Here is a 21,137-nt window from a genome sequence, read left to right as displayed (position 1 = left end):
AATGAATCACTTTACATTTATCAAGGTTGAACTCCACCTGCCACTTCTCAGCCCAGCTCTGCATCCTGCCAATGTCCTGTTGTAACCTGCAAAAGACCTCAACACTATCTACAACTCCACCAACCTTCGTGTCATCGGCAAACTTACAAACCCTCATCCAAGTCATTTAGAAAAAACAAAGAGCAGTGGGTCCCAGGCCTCCAGGCGGAATACTTGCCAGCCACTACCACTCGCTGTCTTCTTTCGGTCAGCCAAGACTGTATCCAGACAGCCAAATTTCCCTGTGTGGTAGTCTGTGTAGAGGTTTACAGTACCTGGTATGCTGGAACACCATTGGTAGATATTATATGTTTCCTATTGGTCAAGCTGTATGGTAGCTCCGCCCTGCAAGGCGGGGTATAAGAGTCCGTGCCGCCCCAGCAGCCTTCATTCTGTACCTGAGCTGCTGGGGGAAACATCTAGCTTATTAAAGCCTTCAGTTGGACGACAACCTCGCTTTAGTAGTCATTGATCGTGCATCAATTTAATAAGCTCGTTTTAAAAGGATGGAGCTCCAAATCAAGCCGGAGTGCCTGAAACTCAGCCCCCACGCGGCAAACTCAGCGGCAATCTTCAAGCACTGGCTGGCGTGTTTTAAAGGATATCTCGGAACGGCCGGAAACACACCCACGGGAGAACAGAAATTGCAAGTACTGCACTCGAGGGTGAGCCCGGACGCGGAAGACTTCGATGCAATAGAGCTGCTAAAAGGACATTATATTCGCCCGGTAAAACAGGTCTACGCCCGACATCTGCTAGCAACGAGGTGACAAATCCCTGGAAGAATTCTACCTGCTTAATCGACTCTGGGAGCACGGAGAGCTTCATACACCCCGACACGGTAAGGCGCTGTTCTCTCCTCGTCCACCCAGTTAATCAAAAAATCTCCCTTGCCTCCGGTTCCCACTCAGTATAGATAAAGGGGTTTTGTGTAGCAAACCTCAGTCCAGGGAAGGGAGTTTAAAAATTACCGGCTCTACGTCCTTCCCCACCTCTGCGTGGCCACACTCCTAGGTTTAGACTTCCAGTGTAATCTCCAAAGCCTAACTTTCAAATTCGGCGGCCCTATACCCCCCCTCACTGTCTGCGGCCTCGCGACCCTCAAGGTCGATCCGCCTTCCCGGTTTGCGAACCTCACCCCGGATTGCAAACCCATCACCACCAGGAGCAGACGGTACAGTGCCCAGGACCAGATCTTTATTAGGTCAGTGGTCCAAAGGCTACTGAGGGAAGGAGTCATTGAAGCGAGCAACAGTCCCCGGAGAGCTCAAGTAGTGGTGGTAAAGACCAGGGAGAAGCATAGGATGGTCATCGACTACAGTCATACGCTGGATGCGTACCCTCTCCCCCGCATGTCCGACCTGGTAAACAGGATCGCGCATTACAAGGTCTTCTCCACGGTGGATCTTAAGTCCGCCTACCACCAGCCCCCCATCCGCACTAGTGACCGCATATACACTGCCTTCGAGGCAGATGGGCGACTCTATCACTTCTTAAGGGTTCCCTTCGGTGACACCAACGGGGTCTCGGTCTTCCAGCGCGAGATGGACCGAATGGTTGACACAGTACGGTTTACGGGCAACATTCCCGTATCTCGGTAATGTCACCATCTACGGCCACGACCAGCAGGACCACGACATCAACCTCCAAAAATTCCTCCAGACCGCAAAAATCTTTAACCTTGCGTATAACAAGGATAAATGCATGTTTAGCACCGACCGCCTAGCCATCCTCGGCTACATAGTGCGAAATGGAGTTATAGGCCCCAACCCTGAACGCATGTGCCCCCTTATGGAGTTCCCCCTCCCTCACTGCTCCAAGGCCCTGAAGTGCTGTCTAGGGTTTTTATCTTACTATGCCCAGTGGGTCCCCAACAATGCGGCAAGGCCCATCCCCTGATCCAATCCACAGCTTTTCCCGTCGATAGAGGCCCGCCAGGTCTTCAGCCGCATCAAAGCAGACATTGCAAAGGCCACGATGCACGCCATCGATGGGTCCCTCCCCTTCCAGGTCGAGGGCAACGCGGTCACCCTCAACCAAGCGGGCAGACCAGTGGTCTTCTCACTACCCTCAATGCTTCCGAAATCCGCCACTCCTCAGTCGAAAAGGAGGCCCAGGCCATAGTAGAAGCTGTGTGACATTGGAGGCATTACCTGGCCGGCAGGAGATTCATTCTCCTCACTGACCAATGGTCGGTTGCTTTCATGTTCGATAATGCACAGCGGGGCAAGATAAAAAACCGATAAGATCTTGCGGTGGAGGATCGAACTCTACACCTACAACTATGAGATCTTTTATCGTCCCGGGAAGCTAAACGAGCCTCCTGATGCCCTGTCCCGCGGCACATGTGCCAATGCACATGTGGACCGCCTCCGAGCCCTCCACGAGGACCTCTGCCACCCGGGGGGGGGGTCACTAGCTTTTTCCACTTTATCAAGACCCGCAACCTGCCCTACTCCATCAAGGAGGTCAGGACAGCCACCAGGGACTGCCAAATCTGCGCGGAGTGCAAACCGTACTTCTACCGGCCAGAGAAAGCGCACCTGATAAAGGCTTCCCGTCCCTTTGAACGCCTCAGCATGGACTTCAAAGGCCCCCTCCCCTCCACTAACCGCAACACGTACTTCCTGAACATGATTGACGAGTACTCCAGGTTCTCATTCACCATCCCCTGCCCCAACATGACCGCAACCACCGTCATCAAGGCCCTCCATAGCATCTTTGCGCTGTTCGGGTTCCCCGCTGAGATACATCGTGATAGGGGGTCCTCCGTTATGAGCAATCTCCTCCCTTGCTTCCCGTCATAATCCTAGGTATATCCCGTCTGGCCCAGGAGACTTATCTATCCTGAATAATCTTTAATAGTGTCACCGGAAGGCTTGCATTCACACTGCAATGAAGTTACTGCGAAAATCCCCGAGTCGTCACACTCCGGCACCCGTTCGGGTACACAGAGGGAGAATTCAGTGTTCAAATCACCTAACAGCGCATCTTTCTGGACTTGTTGTTGGAAACCAGAGCACCTGGAGGAAACCCATGCAGACATGGGGAGAACGTGCAGACTCCGCAGACAGGTGATTCAAGCCGGGAATCGAACCCAGGTCCCCAGCGCTGTGAAGCAACAGTGCTAACCACTATGCTACCTCCAAACCACAGGCCATCCTGACCTTGAAATATATTCACTGTCGCTGAATCAAAATCCTGGAACTCCCTCCCTAACAGTACTGGAGGGTGGTCCTGGACCACATGGTCTGCAGTGGTTCAAGAAGGGCGCTCAGCACCACCTTCTCGGGGGCAATTAGGGATGGGCAGTAAATGCTGGTCTAGCCAGCGACATCCACATTCCATGAACAAATAAAGTAGGAGATTTGGTGGAGGTAGCCAAAATCAAGAGTGCTTTTGTAAAGTTTTAGGGATCTTTAGACCCCTTTAAGGCAGGAAGAGACTTGGGGGCAAAGCTTTATTGTGAATTGACTTCATTGATACAAAGTCAGGAACACGTTTTCCCACAGACAGCCCACAAGGTCCTTTGGCTGCCAAAGGCTCCTTAAAAACTTGACACAAACTTCCAGAATCACTCTACTTGGCATCTTTTCTGTACTGTACCCTACATCGGAGTTTTCCCAATTGACTTTATTAGATAAAGTAAGTACAAGGTTACATGTTAGTTTTGAATAATAGTTGGATTTAACGATTCGTATTCTTGTCAGTAACCATCTAATCTTACACTTTAGACAGAGTAGATGGAGAGAACCTATTCTCAAAAAAGGACCAATTACCAGGGGACACTGATACAAGGTGATTGGCAAAAAGAACCAACAGTGGCACGAAGAAAAACTTTTCACAAGTGGTTAGGATCTGGAATGTGCTGCCCAAGCAAGTGGGAGGCAGATTCACTTGTGGCTTTCAAAGAGAATGAGATAGACAGCTGAAGATAAAAAAAACATTTGCAGGGCTACAGGGAAAAGGCAGGAAAGCAAAAAGGCAGAGAGCCAGCGTCACCTCCTCCGATGTTGTAACCATACTAGGAAGTAAATTACTTCAAGACATATAAGCAATGAGTAACAAGATACTGAAATGTTTTATGATCTGCTCCCGTTTGATTCTAAATTTCAATTATTAAATAATTCAACCTTTTAGCACCATAATAAATCCTTCGGTACTGTATTAAAGCACAGAAAGGGATCCTTCGGCCTACTGTTAAAGCTGCTACATTCAAATATTTTTTTTTTTTTTTTTTAAATCACCAGATTAATATAGAAGTAGATATCCACCAACGGCAAAACCTCACAGAAGGGAAAATGACCAAATCCTGGTGTATATGCATTGTGAAGTGCCTTTATTAAAATGGTAGCACAATAGCATTTCATCCATCTATTATAATCTCAAAATATTTAACATTTCTCTCTATACTCTGGCTCAAAAGAGCAACCCTGAAACACTGGTAATAAATAACTATAAGAAGCACCAACGTTTCCAAGACATGATATTACAACCAGTACTGTAATCCCCCCCCCCCCCACCCAAAAAATAAATAAACTTCAGGATTATTTTATTTTGACAAAAAAATTGTCCCAAGGGGAAACCTCCTTTTCTTTTAAATAAACAGCTAAAGAGCTCCATATTTCCACGTTCAAAGTTCAAGATGTTCAACTGTACACAGTAACACACATCACACCCATCCAGATTGTACTGAGAAAGTTTCAATCTTAGACTACAAAACAATTGTGAAATACAAACCAGACTGTTGCATGATCTGCGATATATCTTTCCATATTTACAAAAGGGGAACAAATCCCTTTCACTGAACAATTTCATTTCTTCACCGGAGGGGGGGGGGGATTTAATGTTGCTAGCATTGCTTTTCAAAACCTACTCAGAAAGAGTGCACAATGCCTCAAATCCAAAACACTCGGCGCAGTAAGCTGAAATAAAGTGAACAAAGGGACGTTTGCGCGAGGACACAAAATAGCTGGCACATGTTGAGCTCAGTAGAAATGATTCCGGACACCGTTCAGCCTCGTCGGATAAGCATTCCAGGTACCAATGTCCAGATTTCAATTCAGCAGTGGTGCAAACTTGCCAGTTCTTGCACCCATCCCCTCCTGTAGCAGGGTCTTCAATTCCTACGCGGCCGTTACCCTCAGCTGCTACTATGACATGACGCCAAAAACTGGGTTGTGCCGACAAATACTAGGCCCAAACTCTTCGTAATCTTTTTTTGTGTGACACACTTGGTAAAACTCAGGCTGTCGAAAGGAAAAATTAATGATATTGTGAATTATTTTTATTTTTATCCCGCCCTTTACTTATGTTGTGCAACGATTTAGAGACAGTTAAGACTTCAGTCAACTCAGCAGCATTTTAAACAAAAATGAAGTTCATATAAAACCCTTCCGCTTTCCCACCCCTCCCAGGGATACAGTAGGATTCCCCTGGTCCTCATTTCCATTCCATCAGTCAAAGAATTATCCTCCGCCATTTCCACCAACTCCAGAGTGATGCGACAACAAACACATCATTCCCTCTCCTCCCTCCGCTGTCAGCTATCCTGGTCCACTGCTCCATCACCCTAACAACATACCCCCTTCCCATGGCATCTTCCCATGCAATCATGGAAGGGGCTCCGCCTGTCCCTTTATCTCCATCCTCCTTATGGTTCAAGGCCCCAAACACTCCTTCCAGGTGAAGCAATGCTTTACTTGTACTTCTTTCAAGTTAGTCTACTGCTTCCACTACTCACAATGCAGTCTCCCCTATATTGGGAAGACTATATGCAGACAAGATGATCACTTTGAGGAACATCACTGCTCAGTTTGCAGGCACAATCCTGATCTTCTGGTTGCCATCTTAATTCACTACCTTGCCCTTGTGGTCACATTCCTGTCCTCGGCAATGTTCCAGTGAGGTCTAATGCAATCTCAAGGACCAGCACCTCATTTGCCAGCAAGGCACCGTACAACATTCTGGACTCCATATGGAGTTCAACAACTTCAGCGCCCGAATTCACTCCTCCATTTTGATTTCAAGTTCCAGTCTTCATCTTGTTTTCACGTTTCTGTTTCATACAAAGCTGTCCTTTAGCCTGCCATTAACAGTTAAACTGGACCAATGTTTTTTTTTTATTATTATGATCATTACCACTCCCTTTGCTTTTTGTTCCAAGGCACCTTAATCCCTCCTGCCCTCAACCTACCCGACCTTTGACTTTTGTTCTATCCGACCCTTCCCAGGTTTTCAACAGAACAAAATCCATCACGCTTCTATTTTCCGAACAAGAGTCACATTCGACTCGAAACGTTAACTCTGTTCCTCTCTCCACAGATGCTGCCAGACCTTCTGAGCTTTCCGTGCATTGTTTTTATGTCATTTATATAAAAAATAGCTTTGTCCACTTACTGTTGATGCAAGCATAGAGCCACCGAACCAAACTGCATAACGCTGCATATGGTGGGTCACCGCCTGGACCTCAATTGGCTTTGGCTTATTGAATAAAAAATGTTTTTTTTTTTTTTAAATCAGTCTTTGAAAGCATTCTGAATCAGTTATAACGTTTCACAGTCATTACTATACAGCAGCAGGAATACAAAAATGTTCAGTCATATCTTTCAAACATTTTTTCTAGTTCACATTTATTTCAGCCGGCTTGCTGATTTCATCAAAGTCAGTAAATTTGTCACTCCACTTCATTATATCAATGCGGATTTCTGGATATGATAGGCGGATTTAAAAATAGGGGAAGTAAGAAACAGACTGTCAGAAATGAGAAGCCAGAAATAAAAACTTCAATTTTAGAACAAAAGGAAAGATACATTTCGCTCGCAATTGGTGGGCTGCGGAATTCTTTTCCCGGGTTTATCCTGGAGGGAGGGACTCAGTCAACATTGGATTACATAAACTGATGAAGGGAAAGGGAATTAAAGGGACTTGGGGAAAACGGTGCGTGAATGTGGTTAGGTAGGACTGTGTGTGTGTGTGTGTGTGTGTGTGTGTGTGTGTGTGTGTGTTTGGACCTTTAAGGTGAAAGGAAACCGAAAAACACTAAACAGCATAATACAAATGGCCACATCTTCATCACAGGGTGGGATTTTCCAGCCGTTTCCTCCAGCGGGATCTCCAGTCAGTTCTACTCTCGGGCAGTCTTGAGAGGCTGTATCGGGGCTTCTTTACCCTCTGCTTATCTTCCCTGCTGGCTGGTGTCTTTGGTTTTATTAGAAGCTGTGAAGTAGTCATTGCCAAGTCAGGGAAGCTATTGGATGATGTATGCAGCAAACCGCCACATCATCCTGCTCGCACTAACATAGGTGGACCTGGAACCTCTCCTGCTACACAGGCTGAATCGCACCCTGGAAGCAGCAATACGCTCCCCCCCCCACCGCCCAACACGCAGGTTTTTAACAACGTTTAAGGGGCATCTTGACAAATACATGAATAGGATGGGAATAGAGAGATACGGACCCAGGAAGTGTAGAAGATTTTAGTTTAGACGGGCCGCATGATCGGCGCAGGCTTGGAGGGCCGAAGGGCCTGTTCCTGTGCTTGACCTTTCTTTGTACGACAGAGTGTGGCACAGAGGCATGCTGCTTAAACTCTGCAAATAATCTGCTGTGTGAAAACCATACAACTAATCAACTCTATGATCAGCAACCGACAGGAGTGAGTGCGCCTTGGAGATCAAATCAACTGCCCATAACCAAAAATAGGCTCCCACAGAGATTAGAGTCCGGCTCTTTTCAACATTTATATCAATGGGGTGGCACAGTGGTTAGCACTGCTGCCTCACAGGGCCAGGTTTGATCCTGGCCTTGGGTGACTGTGTGTGGAATTTTCACATTCTCCCAGTGTGTGCGTGGATTTCCTCCGGGTGCTTCGGTTCCCTCCCACAGTCCAGCGATGCGCAGGTTAGGTGGATTGGCCAGGCCAAATTGTCCCTTAGTGACTAAAGGTTAGGTGGGGTTACAGGGCAGGGATGTGGGCCTGTTTCCCTGGCTAAAGAACTTCATGGCATTGGGAAAACATTCACTGAAGATTAATGTCCTCTAGAAACCCGCTTCAGAAAAGGATGACTTAGACTAACCATTGCCAACATTGTTGTTTCATCTTTCATCTGAACACCTCGGGGGCCAATATACTTTTAAGAAAGAAGGGATAAGGAGGGCATTTTCAGAAAGACAGCCTGAACGTGTGGAGTGCCACAGGGATCAGTGCTGAGGTCACAATTAATGGCTTGAATGAGGGGAATGAATATACTATTGCCAAGTTTGCAGGTGGCCACGATGACACAGTCTAGAGGGATATCGACAGGTTAGGTGAGTGAGCAAAAACTTGGCGTTTGGAATATAATGTAGGAAAATGTGAAATTATACACTTTGGTAGGAAACATAAAGCGGCTGAATATTGTTTAAATGGAGAAAACCTGCAGGAAGCTGCAGCACAGAGGGATTTGGGGGATGGGGTCTTTGTGCATAAATCACAAAAAGCTAGCATGCAAGTTCAGCAGGTAATATGGAAGGCAAATGGAACATTGGCCATTATTTCAAAGGGAATGGAATATAAAAATAGGGATGTCTTGCTAAAACTGTACAAGGCATTAGTTAGACCGTACCTGGAATACTGTGAGCAGTTTTGGTCCCCTTATCTAAGGAGATACATATTGGTATTGGAGGCAGTTCAGAGAAGGTTTATTAGGTTGATCCCGGGTATGGGGGAATTTTCTTACGAGGAGCTTGTACCATTACTCATTGGAGTTTAGAAGCACGAGAGGCAACTGTATTGAGATGCATAGGATTCTCAGGGGGCTTGGCAGGAGAGATGCTGAGAGGTTGTTTTCCCTTGTGGGAGAGTATCAAAGAGTAAGGGGTTGCCCATTTAAGACAGAGATGAGGAGAAATTTCTTCTCTGAAGGTAGTGAATCCGTGGAATTCCTTGTCCCGGAGGGCTGTGTAGGGCCTTGGTCATTGGGTGTATTCAAGGCTGAGACAGTCCAATTTTTAATCAGTAAGGGAATCAAGGGTTTTGGGGATAAGGCGCGAAAGTGAAGTTGAGGATTAAGATATCAGATCAGTCTTGATCTCATTTGAATGGTGGAGCAGACTTGATAGGCTAAATGGCCTACTTCTGCTCTACGTCTTATGGACAGAGAAGAACTTAATGTCAATTTTGTAGCCAAAACACTCACCCATGACCCAACGCCAGAATTCATGGGCATCACTTTTTTTTTTTTAAATATAAATTTAGAGTACCCAATTATTCTTTTTCCAATTAATGGCCAATTTAGCGTGGCCAATCCACCTACCCTGCACATCTTTGGGCTGTGGGGATGAAACCCACGCAGACACGGAGAGAATGTGCAAACTCCACACGGACAGTGACCCAGGGCCGGGATTCGAACCCGGGTCCTCAGAGGGGTAGGCAGCAGTGCTAAACACTGCCACCATGCTGCCCATGGGCATCACTCTTGACTGCACATTGACCTATTGACAACAGCCCCAAAACATCTGAGCCAAGGTCAAGACAAGAGTGACCTTGTCATCACCATGGTACCAACTGGGGCAACAGAACCAAACCACTATGCACTGCTTCACTCACCCTCGTCTACCCACACTCAACCTGGCTCAGGGGCCAAAACACAATGTGGCAGATAACCACCTATGGGAAGTCATGAGAATTATTTATGAGATTGCAAGCTCAACTCAGCTCGTATGGCTTTCAGTGCTGGAAAATATTGAACTTCCTGATCTCCACAGGGAAAACAGCTTCCTCAAGGAACACCACTGGCTGACAGCTATCAAAGCACTCCCATTGACACAGCACCTCAAAAACAAAACCCACACACTCATCTGAAATCCTGTAGTTGCTCCCGGAAAACCCTACAACCTTGACAGGCCCAAATCTGGATGGCACACCTCCTGTTTGACTGTAAACCATTACCCGTTGTAACCTGGTTAACCTATCGGAGTGGCAACACCCCATGGAAAAGCTAGACAACCCTCAAGAACCACTATACAGGCCTGAGAACATGAGAAACACCTCAAATTGTGACTGTGGCCACCCAAGTGCCCACATTCTGAACCTCTGCTCCGAGAGATCGATTCCTGGTGGCATCATAATCATCGAGACTGTCAGCTGATGCTGTTGAATGGATTGATTGTAAACCTCAATAAACTGGAACTACTTCCTCAGCCGTATGAATAAAAAGAAAATACAGGTTGAAGAAAAGTAGAGGTGTTAAATTAATTTCTAAGAAGGGAGAATTATATTTAGAACCAGATTTTTGAAATAAAAGTGGATGGCACAGTGGTTAGCACTGCCGCCTCATGGTGCCTGGGACCTGGGTTCAATTCCGACCTGGGGAGAAAGTGCAAACTCCACAAAGACCCGTGTCTGCAAGGTTTTCCTCCGGGTGCTACGGTTTCCTCCCACAGTCCAGACATGTGCAGGTTAGGTGGATTGGCCATGCTAAAATTACCCCTTAGTCTTCAAAAGTTGGGTGGGGTTACAGAGATAGGGCAGGGACAGGGTGGGGGTGGGGGGGGGGGGGGGAGAAAGAGAGAGAGAGAGAGAGAGAGAGAGAGACCTAGGTGGGATGCTCTTTTGGAGTGTCGGTGCAGACCCGCTGGGCCGAATGGCCTCCTTCTGCGCTGTCGGGATTCTACGATTCAATGAAACTCGTGACATAAAAAACAAAAGGATTAAATGACAACTCACCTTGATTCGACCAGCACTGAGCTGTTCACTAATTTTCAATCTGGCATCCACTACTCTTTTTAGATCTCTCTGCAGACGACGTCCAAAGTCCCTAAACATTGTTGAACCTCCAGAAAGAACTATGTTCTACAGGGAAGATTTAATTTTAACAAATTAATATATATTTTTATATATGACTCATCACAAGTCTCAGAGATATCCATGCATATAAAAGAGAACACAGCATCCAACTCGCTTGTTTAGTCTGAACGGTATTCGTGAAAAGGAAGAAAAAGTAAAATCAAAACTGCACATGATGAAAACGCTTGCAGTATTCAACCAAGGACTTTACCAACAGTACAGCAGTGCCACCTAGCTCTTGTAGCACAAACATGAAAGAGCAGCGCAGGAAAACAGTCCTTTGCTGAAGAGCAAGCACTTTCCAGGCTGTGTCCTGCACTGCGGGTGCTGCTCTTCGCGAGCCAGATTGCCCAATCAAATAATTCCTAAAATCTCTAAGAGGCTGAAGGCTGAGCTGATAATTTTAAATTCTGAAAGTGATTGATTGGTCAGACAAGGGAAATGTTTCCCTTTGTGGGAGAGTTCAAAACCAATGATCAACTAAATAACCACAAATAATATTACGGAGAAACATCTTTACCCAGAGACCACGGAACTCAAATACCACAAGGTGCAATTGAGAGGAAGAGTACAGATGTATTTATAGAGAAGCTAGACCAGTGCATTGAGGGAGAAAGGCGCAGAAGGATATGTTGATCGGGTTAAAAGTAGAGTGGAGGATGCTTGTGTGGAGTATAAACTCCAGCATAAAATCAGTTGGGCCCAACGACCCGTTCTGCAATGTAAACTCTGATCCAGTGGCTTTACAAAGATATGCAGATTGCAGATCTACCTCAGGAATTTAATCTCAAATGGCACAGCCAATAATGGGCTCAATTGCAAAAAATGAAAGGTCGCTTTTGTAAAACAAACTAAATGAAAATTAATTCCACCCAGCAGGGGTTACGCCACCAGTGGTGCGCAGAATGCATGTATATAGGCAGTACGGTGGCACAGTGGTTAGCACTGCTACCTCACAGCTCCAGGGACCCGGGTTAGATTCCGGCCTCAGGTGACTGTGTGGAATTTGCACTTTCTCTCCGTGTCTGCGGGTGTTTCCTCCGGGTGCTCCGGTTTCCTCCCACAGTCCAAAGAGTTGCAGGTTAGGTGGATTGGCCATGCTAAATTGCCCCGTAGTGTACAAAAGATTAGGTAGGATTACGGGGATAGAGTGGAGGCGTTAGCTTAAGTAGGATGCTCTTTGAAAGGGCCAGTACCAACTTGATGGGCCGAATGCCCTCCTTCTGCTCTATAGGGATTCTATGATTTTAAGAGATGTGTATTGCCCCCTATTTATGGAGCAAAAATCTTCAACCAGGCTCAAAAAAAGAGTTCTGAAGAAGTCATATTCAACTCAAAACTCTGTTCTCTCCCCACAGATGCTGCCACACTTGCTATTTCCAACAGTTTCTGAACTTATTTCAAAATCAAACTATTACACCTTCATAAGCTGTAGTTTCAGCGACACAGACAGATTGTAAAAACTTACTCAACTCCACCTTTTGTACACAGCATTCAAGTGGCTCAAAAACCCAAATTTAACCAAATGGGCTCGAGGTGAAATCTAACGTGGATAGGTGTGAGGGCAGAGGTGTTGAGATGAAAAATGAGGAAGGTGAGTATACATGCAGCAGAAAGACTGTAAAGGGTGTGGATGACCAGAGACAGCTAGGATGACATAATTCCCTGAAAGCGCAAGTGTGTCATTTATCTCTCTAAATAGGGATATGGGGCACAACAGTAAAGAAGTCATGATAAATTAGAATCATAGAATCACTGCAGTGCAAAAGGAAACCATTTGCCCCATCCAGTCTGCATGCCCTTCTAAAAGAATACCTATCCCACCCCCATAACCCCACCTAACCTTTTGGACACTGTCGTATGTCCTATGTTTTTCATGTATGGAATAATCTGTCTGGACTGCAGGCAGAAAATACTTTTCACTGCACCTTGGTATACGTGATAATAAATCCAATCCAAAGGGGCAATTTAAAATGGTCAATCTACCTAATCTGCACATTTCTGGCCTGTGGGAGGAAACCGGAGCATCCAGAGGAAACCTACCTAGAAGGGGAGAACATGCAAACTTTGCACAGTCACCCAAGGTTGGAATCGAACCTTGGTCCCTGGCGCAGTGAGGCAACAGTGCTAACCCCTGTGCCACCCATTGTCTTAAAGCAATGGTTAGAACAACAGTTTACAGTACTCGGCACTACTGTGGACACTTACAAAATGGATGTTATCGTCAACTACAGCAGATAGTGACTTGGAATGTGCGGGGGTTGAATGGTCCAGTGAAGCGATCTCAGATGTTTGCACACCTGAAAAGTTTAAAAGCGGAGGTAGTTTTTCTGTAGGAGACGCCCTGCGGGTGAAGGATCAGGGGAGGTTGGGTGAGACAGATGTTTCACTTGGGGTTTGATTCCAAGTCGAGAGGGGCTGCAATCCTATTTAGTAAAGGGGCGGTGTTTGTGGTGGCTAATGAGGTGCAGGACCCAGGGGGTCGGTGCGTGCTGGTGAGTAGGGTTTTGCAGAGAGCGCTGGTTGTGCTGGTAATGTCTATGCGCCCAATTGGAATGATGTGGAATTTATTGAGAAAATGATGTCGGCCATCCCGGGCCTGGATTCAAACAATTAATAATGGGGGGTGGTAATTGCAACTGTGTGTCAGACCCTCGAACGGATCGGTTGAGCCCAAAGTTGCTGGCCAGGTAAGAAGGAGTTCCCATATTTCTCCCATATGCCCGTATAGATTTTTTAGTGGTGGGAAACATCGGTACTCCCAGGAATAGTGGGAGCGGAATATGCGGCGATCGTGGTCTTGGATTACACGCTGCACCATATGGATGGAAAGTTTGGTATGGGCCAGGCAGAGAGGCCCTTGTGGAGAATGGATCCAGTGCTGCTGGCGGATAAAACGTTATGTGGAAAGATGACTTTGGTGATAAAGGAATATGAGGAGTTCTATCAAAACAGGGAACCTTGCCCTCCACACTTTGGGAGATGTTGAAGGCAATGGTGAAGGGGAGAGGTGATATTGTACAAGGTAATTAGAGAGGAGGTGGAGAAGGCAGAGAGACAGTGTGCAGGGGGGGCAATTTTGGATGTGGACCGGCGGTATTCAGTGGTCGTGACCAGAGAGCTTTTGCTGGAATGGAAGAGGTTACAAGGAGAATTTGATTTGCTGATGACAGTGAAGGCGGTGGGCCAACTTGAGCGATTGAGGGGATCCAGTATGAGTATGGGGAGAAGGCCAACCGCCTTTTGGTTCATCAGTTGAGACGACAGGCGGCCTCGCGTGAGATAGTGTGGGTGAGGGATGGAGGGGGCGAATTGGTGACAACGGCGTAGAAAATTAATGTGTCATTCAAGATCTTTTACAGGGGGCTCTACAGGTCCGAACCTCGAGGGGTGGAGGTGGAGATGGGGCACTTTCTGGATGGGTTGGTGTTCCCAGAGGTAGAGAGGGGGGATTTTTACAAACAAGTTAGCAGTGGAGTTGACCCCCCATCTTTTGGGGATGTTTAATAATTCATTGGCGCGGGGGGAGCTGCCAGCCACGTTGGCTCAGGTGTCCAATTTCTTTCATCCCCAAGAAGAATAAGGACCCAGTGAAGTGTGGGTTATACAGGCCAATCTTCCTTTTAAACAGAGACTGAAGGTGTTGGCTGGAGGGGGGTGGGAGCCGGAGATGGTCTCGGAGGATCCGATGGGATTTGTGAAAGAGCGGCAGCTGTCGAGCAATATTCGGCGATTGTTCAATGTGGTTATGACTCCGGCGGAGGGCAAGGTGCCAAAGGTTATTGTGTCTGTGGATGCGGAGAAGGCATCTGATAGGGTACAATGGAGGTTTTTATTCGAAGTCCTGGGACGTTCGGGTTTGGTCCTACGTTTAACTCCTGTGTACGGTTACTGAATGCTGCCCCATGACTAGTGTAAGGACAAACTCGATGAGCTCAGATTTCCAGTTGTAGAGGGGCACAAGACAGGGGTGCCCATTGTCTCTGCTAATGTTTGTGTTGGCTGGCGAACATTTGGCCATTTTGGGCTCCGGGCATCGAGAGAGTGGTCGGGCATTGTAAGGGGAGGTTGGGAGCATAGGGTTTTGCTGTATTCAGATGACTTGCTGCTGTAAATTTCAAATCCATTGGACTGGTTGGATAGGATGATGGGCATATTGGAGAAGTTTGGTGCTTTCTCGGGATACAAATTGAATGTGGCAAAAAGCGAAGTGTTTCCAGTCAGTGCCCAGCGGGAGGAGTGCAAATTGAGTGCCCTACCATTTAGGCTGCCAGCAGCGGGTTTAGATACTTGGGTATTCAGGTGGCCCACGACTGGGTCACGGTGCATAAGCGGAATCTGGCCAGCTTGGTGGAGGGGGTGAAAGGGGATTCGAAGAGGGGGGACCCCCTCCCGCTATCACTAGCGGGGAGGGCCAAGACGGTCAAGATGAACATCTTTCCAAGCTTTTTGTTTGTTTTCCAGTCCCTCATGATATTTCTGCCAAAGGCGTTCTTCCGAAAAGTGGTCAGGCTAATTTTGACATTTGTATGGGCTGGCAAGATGCTGCAGATTCGGAAGGCGTTTTTTTTTTTTTTTTTTTTAAATAGAGGAGATGGCGGGTGGGGGAACGACTGACATTCCAAAATCTACTATACTGCTACTGGGTGGCGAATATGGAGAAGGTGCGGCTGTGGTGGGGGTGGGTGGGGAAGGGATGCAGGTGGAGGAGGCTGTGTGTGTGGTGGTGTGTCTAAGGACCCTGGCTACGGACCCCCTCCCGTTCCACCTGGGTATGCATACAGTGATCCCTAAATGTTTGGAACAAATTGAGGTGGAACTTCGGCATGCAGGGTATGTCAGTACTGGCCCCAATATGTAGGATTCACAGATTCGCTCCGGCGGAGATGGATGCAACATATAGGCATTGGCAGAGGGAAGGGATGGAGCGGATAAGGGATCTGTTCATGGGAGGTTCGCAAGGTTGGGAGAGTTATAGGAGAGATATCAGTTGCCGAGTGAGAGTGAGTTCGGATACATACAGGTTGTAGCCATCTGGGTTGGCCAACTCCCGACGTAAAATGGAGAACAGCAAAGGCTGCAGGGAAATTCAGCCAACACAGGCAGAAACTAGCAGGTGCAAGTTACTGTGTATTAAACTCTGCAAAAGCCCAGACAGCATCGATACAAGCAGCCATCTGCATAATAATGTAGCAGCCATCTACATACTAATGAGCGATCCCCAGGTACAATCGAAACATTTGGGATAAACAAAGCCAAGCCAGATTCCTCGGCGCCAGCAGGAGCCAACACAAAAGAGGTTAACGGACACCTCAAGACCGCCCATCGATCAGGGAACCGCTCCAGTATTGGAGAAATCGAACCAAGCGATTGGAACGAAGTCCAATCACTTGGAACCAGGTACAGGGTCTGCCCTGAAAGGGGACTATAAAGTTAAGCCCCCAAGTTCAAATCGTTCTTCTTGACCGGCATCACGAACCAACCCTTGACAGTGACCGGTGCAGCTGCCGCCGATATCCAGTAAGTCTTAAGTCAACGCTCGCTACGAGATAGGCGCTCCTAGCTACCAATCCGTACCAACTTCGAATTCCGCAGACTCAGAACCCAAACGAAAGGCCATTTGTTCCCCTGACCTGGTGGGCCAGTCCGAAGCTAAGTATAGGCCTGTTAGTTGTAGAAGTAGCTTAGAAGTAGAATTTGTGCATAAGTAGCGATTACTGTGTATAATAAATGTGCTTTGATTTGAATCTTACTAATCGGTGTATTGAGTTATTGATCATTACTTGAACTTGAACCTCGTGGCGGTATCATAAAGATACCTGGCGATTCGAGAGCAAAGGTTATAAAACAGAGCCAATTGAACCAACCAAAGGTTAGCAACAAGGTGCGAAAGGACTTTGCGTGGTAGGAGCTACCCTCATTCCCTAAACTGTCAGAGCATACTTTGCTGGACAGGTTGTTAATACAGGACGAGCTGGGAGATGGGAGGATTGCAGACATTTACAGGCTGGTGGACACGGAGAAGGCACCAACTGAGGAGATAAAGAGGAAGAGCTGGGAATGGTTTTGAGATGGGGGGGGGGCTTGGAGTGAAATTATGCAGTGGGTGAATGTGACATCGTCCTGTGCTAAGATGAGCCTAGTACAGTTTAAAGTGGTGCATAGGAGTCAGATCGCAGGTTCGTAGGAGCGGATTCTTCCCAGAGATAGAGGATAAGTGCAAGAGATATGGAGACAGGCTGGCCCATCATGGACATACGTTTTGGTCATGTCCGAGATTACTGTTTTTTTAGGCCCGGTATTTGAAACACTGTCAGAGATCCGGGGGGGGGGGGGGGGTGAAGGTGTCACCATGCCCGCTGGTAGCGATCTTGGGAGTGTTGGAGCGACTGGAGGGGAGGGGAAGGGAAGGAGCCGATGTTGTGGCCACTCTGTTTGCCTGGCGGTGAATTCCACAAGGGTGGAGATCGGTGGAGCCACTGAAGGTGTCGTCATGTTTGGGGGAAGTGGCAGAGTTCCTCAATTGAAAAAACTTAAGTTTGCTCTCAGAGGATCAAGGGAGGGGTTCTTCCTCAGATGGAGGACTTACTTATTTGCTGCCAGCGGGTGGTGTGTGTGTGAGGGGGGGTTAAGGGGAGAAATATGTCAAACTGTGTGGAATGTGTTATGTATTTGAAAGATTGTGTTTTACATACTTTAGTTTGGACTAAAAACATATTTACAAAATTAATACACATCAAAGTTCACACTTGAATAATGGAAGAGATACTGGAAGGTAACTCAAAGCTGCCTTCCCTGCAGGAGAGATGAACAGAGATGAAAATTGGCAACAGAAACAAAAAATAGGAATGTAATGTTCATTTTCAGTATTCTATTCGCGTTGTGAAAGAAGAGGAGTTTCAAATGACATTTTCCATTAGAACAGGCTTCTATTTTGTTTGACAGTTTTCAAAGATTAGGGTTTGAACACATTGTCGGATAACATATTGTCTGAGCTTTGTACTTCAACTATGAAGTGCTTGGCTGCAGAAACAGTGCATTCTTTCGAATGAAACAATAATAGCATTACCTTATACAATGGACGTCTAACATCTATGGGACAGTTTTGTATGACTTCATCAACCACCTCTGAAATCGGTTGCATAAAGTCCGGATTTGCAAACTGCAAAAGCAAAACACAATTTTAGTTGAATTTTTTTTTCAAACGAACAGTGCGTGAAACATCAACTACATTCACAAAAATACAGCATCGCTCCTCCCGCTTGGTAAAAAGGAAAAGTATATGGGATACGAGGTTTCATAAATATAGGTTTATCAAGCATAAAGTTATCATTTAGGCAACAATTAGAACATTGAGCCAATTTTCCCACATGGCCCCCGCAGCATGTTTCGCGGTGGCGGAGGCAGCCTGCCATTGGCTGACAAAGAGATCTGGTCCTGCCTCTATCAACGGGGTTGCCCACTGTTTGAACCCCCTCCAGCCGCTGGGGAACACATGATAGGGGTTCGCTGTGACTGGAAAATTCCAGCCTATGTGTAGTGTCATGTGAGAGTACCTTTAAGAAATGGATGTTTAAGCAATGTACCTTTAAGAAAACAGTGACGTCAGAGAGTGGGTGGAGCGGAGGTCAGATCAGCCATTTTGCAGTTTAGTTTTGGAGTTTGAAAAGAGCTTGGGAGTGTCTGTGTTTGCAGTGAGCTGGATCTCTGCCATGAAAGACTATCTCTGGATCATTAGGGTGATTTAAAGTCATAATAGTAAAGCCTTTAACCTGATGTGAATCTGTTTAAAGGTGTTAAGTCTCTTGGAAGTTTGAAGGAACATTTTGAGGAATTATTTACTGTTGCAATATTTTCGGCGTTATTTTGAAGTAAGGGGTGTTAAGAGATCCAATGTTTATTTAAGATGTTAAGTTGAGTTCATGGAATAAACATTGTTTTGTGTTTAAACACCCACATGTCCACAATTGTAATCCCACACCTAGGGAACAAGCCGTGTGCTAGGAAAAGCAACAAATGCATTAAAGGGAGAGGTTGGTTGAACTCCACGATACATTTTGGGGTTCTGAAAACGCCTATCCCATAACAATTGGGGGCTCGAGGGGGATAACAGTCTATCTGTTGGATTGGCTTTTGTGAACTTAAAGACAGTGAAGGATTGTTGCTTTTCCGGTGTGGTATTTTAGTTTAAGTGGGGAGAGTGTTGTGAACAATGGCTCTTTCAGAGGCTCAGAAGTTTTTGGGGGTGGAGTATGTCACATGTAGTACCTTACGGACAGAAACAAAAAGCAGACTGTTAGATTTGGCAAAAACATTGCAGTTAACATTACCTGACAAAATGCGAAAAGATGAGGTAATTATGGCGGTGGTTAAGCATTTAAAGTTGCCTGAGATAGAGTTTGACTCATTGGAAATGGCAAAAATTCAGTTGCAAATTAAACAAATGGAACATGAGAAAGAATTAAAGCAGCTTGAATACGAGAGTGAGAGAGGGGAAAAAGAAAGAGAAAGAGAGAGAGAGGAAAAAGAAAAGGAGAGAGAAGAAGAAAAGAAAGAATAGCCCCAGCAGAACAAAAAGTAAAAGAAAGGGAGATACAGATCAGGGAAAAAGATAAAGAGAGGGAGTTTGAACTTCAGAAAATGGCCATGAATCATGACAATCAGTTAAAATTGGCAGACGTAAACGTACAGTTGGATGATAGTGATGAGGATAGTGAGAAAGAGCGTCATAGTCGAAGGCTTGGTGGGAATCTATTTAAATATATCCAAGCATTGCCAAAGTTTGACGAGAAGGAAGTGGAGGCCTTTTTCATTTCATTTGAGAAGTTAGCTAAACAAATGAAATGGCCACAGGACATGTGGGTGTCACTGATTCAAACAAAGCTGGTAGGTAGAGCTAGTGAAGTGTTTGCATCACAACCGGAGGAGGTATCTGGAATGTATGAGGAGGTGAAGAAATCCATCTTAAGTGCATATGAGCTAGTGCCTGAAGCTTACAGACAAAGGTTTAGAAATTTAAGGAAAGAATTTGGTCAAACATACATGGAGTTTGAAAGGCTCAAACAGAGCCTTATAAGTAATAGGTGGATAAGAGCTTTGAAAATAGACCAAACGTATGAAGCTCTCAGAGAAATTATACTTTTGGAGGAGTTTAAAAATTCAATTCCTGATGTAGTGAGAACTTATGTGGAAGAACAGAGGGTTAAAACTGCGAGATTAGCAGCGGAAATGGCAGATGATTATGAATTAGTTCATAAATCAAAGATTGGTTTCCGACATCAGTGGTTCCGACATCAGTTTCAGCCGGTGAGGGATAGAAACTGGGACATGAGAAATACTCAAGTGGTAAAGGTGATCTGATGGGAGACAATAAAGAGAGTGTACCTCAGATTAAAAAAGAAATCCAGGAGGGTGGAAAAGAAATGAAAAGTTTCAGATGGTTTCACTGTAATAAACTAGGCCATTTAAAGTCACAGTGTTGGTGGTTGAAGAAAAGCACTGGGAAGGCTGATGTGGTAAAACAGGATAAGACAGTGGAGTTTGTTAGAGTGGTGAAGGAAAGCCCAAGGGAAGCGAAGGAGGTGCAAACAATTGTACAGCCTGTTCAATAAGTAATTGTTAAGAAGGTGCCAGATGTCTTTAAATAATTTACTTGTGGGGGTAAAGTTTACTCATGTGTATCAGGAGGAGCAAGTAAAGAAGTCACAATTTTAAGAGATACAGGGGCTAGTCAATCTTTAATAGTACGAGATGAGGAATTATGTAGTTTGGGAAGAATGTTGCCAGAAAAGGTGGTAATATGTGGAATTCAGGGTGAGAGGAGTAGCGTTCCATTATATAAGGTAAGGTTGGAAAGTCCAGTGAAGAGTGGTGAAGTGGTAGTAGGAGTAATAGATAAACTATCTTGTCCAGAAAAACAGTTTATCTTGGGTAATGATATAGCTGGATTGCAGGTGGGAGTGATGCCTACTGTGGTTGATAAGCCAGTGGAAAATAAGTCAACTGAAGTGTTGAAGGACGAATATCCTGGGATATTTCCGGATTGTGTAGTAACAAGGTCGCAAAGTCACAGGTTAAGACAAGAGGAGAAATCAAAGAGTGAAGATGAAGTTGAAGTGCAATTATCAGAAACGATTTTAGATCAGATGGTTGAAAAAGAACAAGATCAGGTGGAGGATGAGGTGGATATTTTTAGTTCAGGAAAATTGGCGGAGTTACAACAGAAAGATGTAGAAATAAAATGGATATATCAGAAAGCATATACGGAAGAC

General features: G+C 45.8%; 1 protein-coding gene across 4 annotated transcripts in view; it reads right to left on the bottom strand.

The window, feature by feature from the left end:
- Positions 1-21,137, bottom strand: part of actr3b (actin related protein 3B) — a 151,502-nt gene that overhangs the window by 11,607 nt on the left and 118,758 nt on the right. For 2 of the 4 annotated variants that reach the window (XM_072508189.1, XM_072508186.1), the window contains 4 exons: positions 17,936-18,028; positions 10,747-10,872; positions 6,439-6,522; positions 4,353-5,288 (listed from right to left, as the gene is read on the bottom strand). In XM_072508189.1, coding sequence (XP_072364290.1) covers positions 5,193-5,288; positions 6,439-6,522; positions 10,747-10,872; positions 17,936-18,028 — 399 coding nt within the window. In that variant the 3' untranslated portion in view covers positions 4,353-5,192. Of the gene's footprint in view, positions 1-4,352; positions 5,289-6,438; positions 6,523-10,746; positions 10,873-17,935; positions 18,029-21,137 lie in introns of those variants that run through there. The other 2 variants (XM_072508187.1, XM_072508188.1) reach the window with 2 other exon arrangements.

Source organism: Scyliorhinus torazame, chromosome 6 (assembly GCF_047496885.1).
Source record: "Scyliorhinus torazame isolate Kashiwa2021f chromosome 6, sScyTor2.1, whole genome shotgun sequence".
Taxonomy (NCBI): domain Eukaryota; kingdom Metazoa; phylum Chordata; class Chondrichthyes; order Carcharhiniformes; family Scyliorhinidae; genus Scyliorhinus; species Scyliorhinus torazame.
The sequence above is the reverse complement of the archived record's forward strand: the minus strand, read 5'-3'. Positions and strand labels throughout refer to the sequence as shown.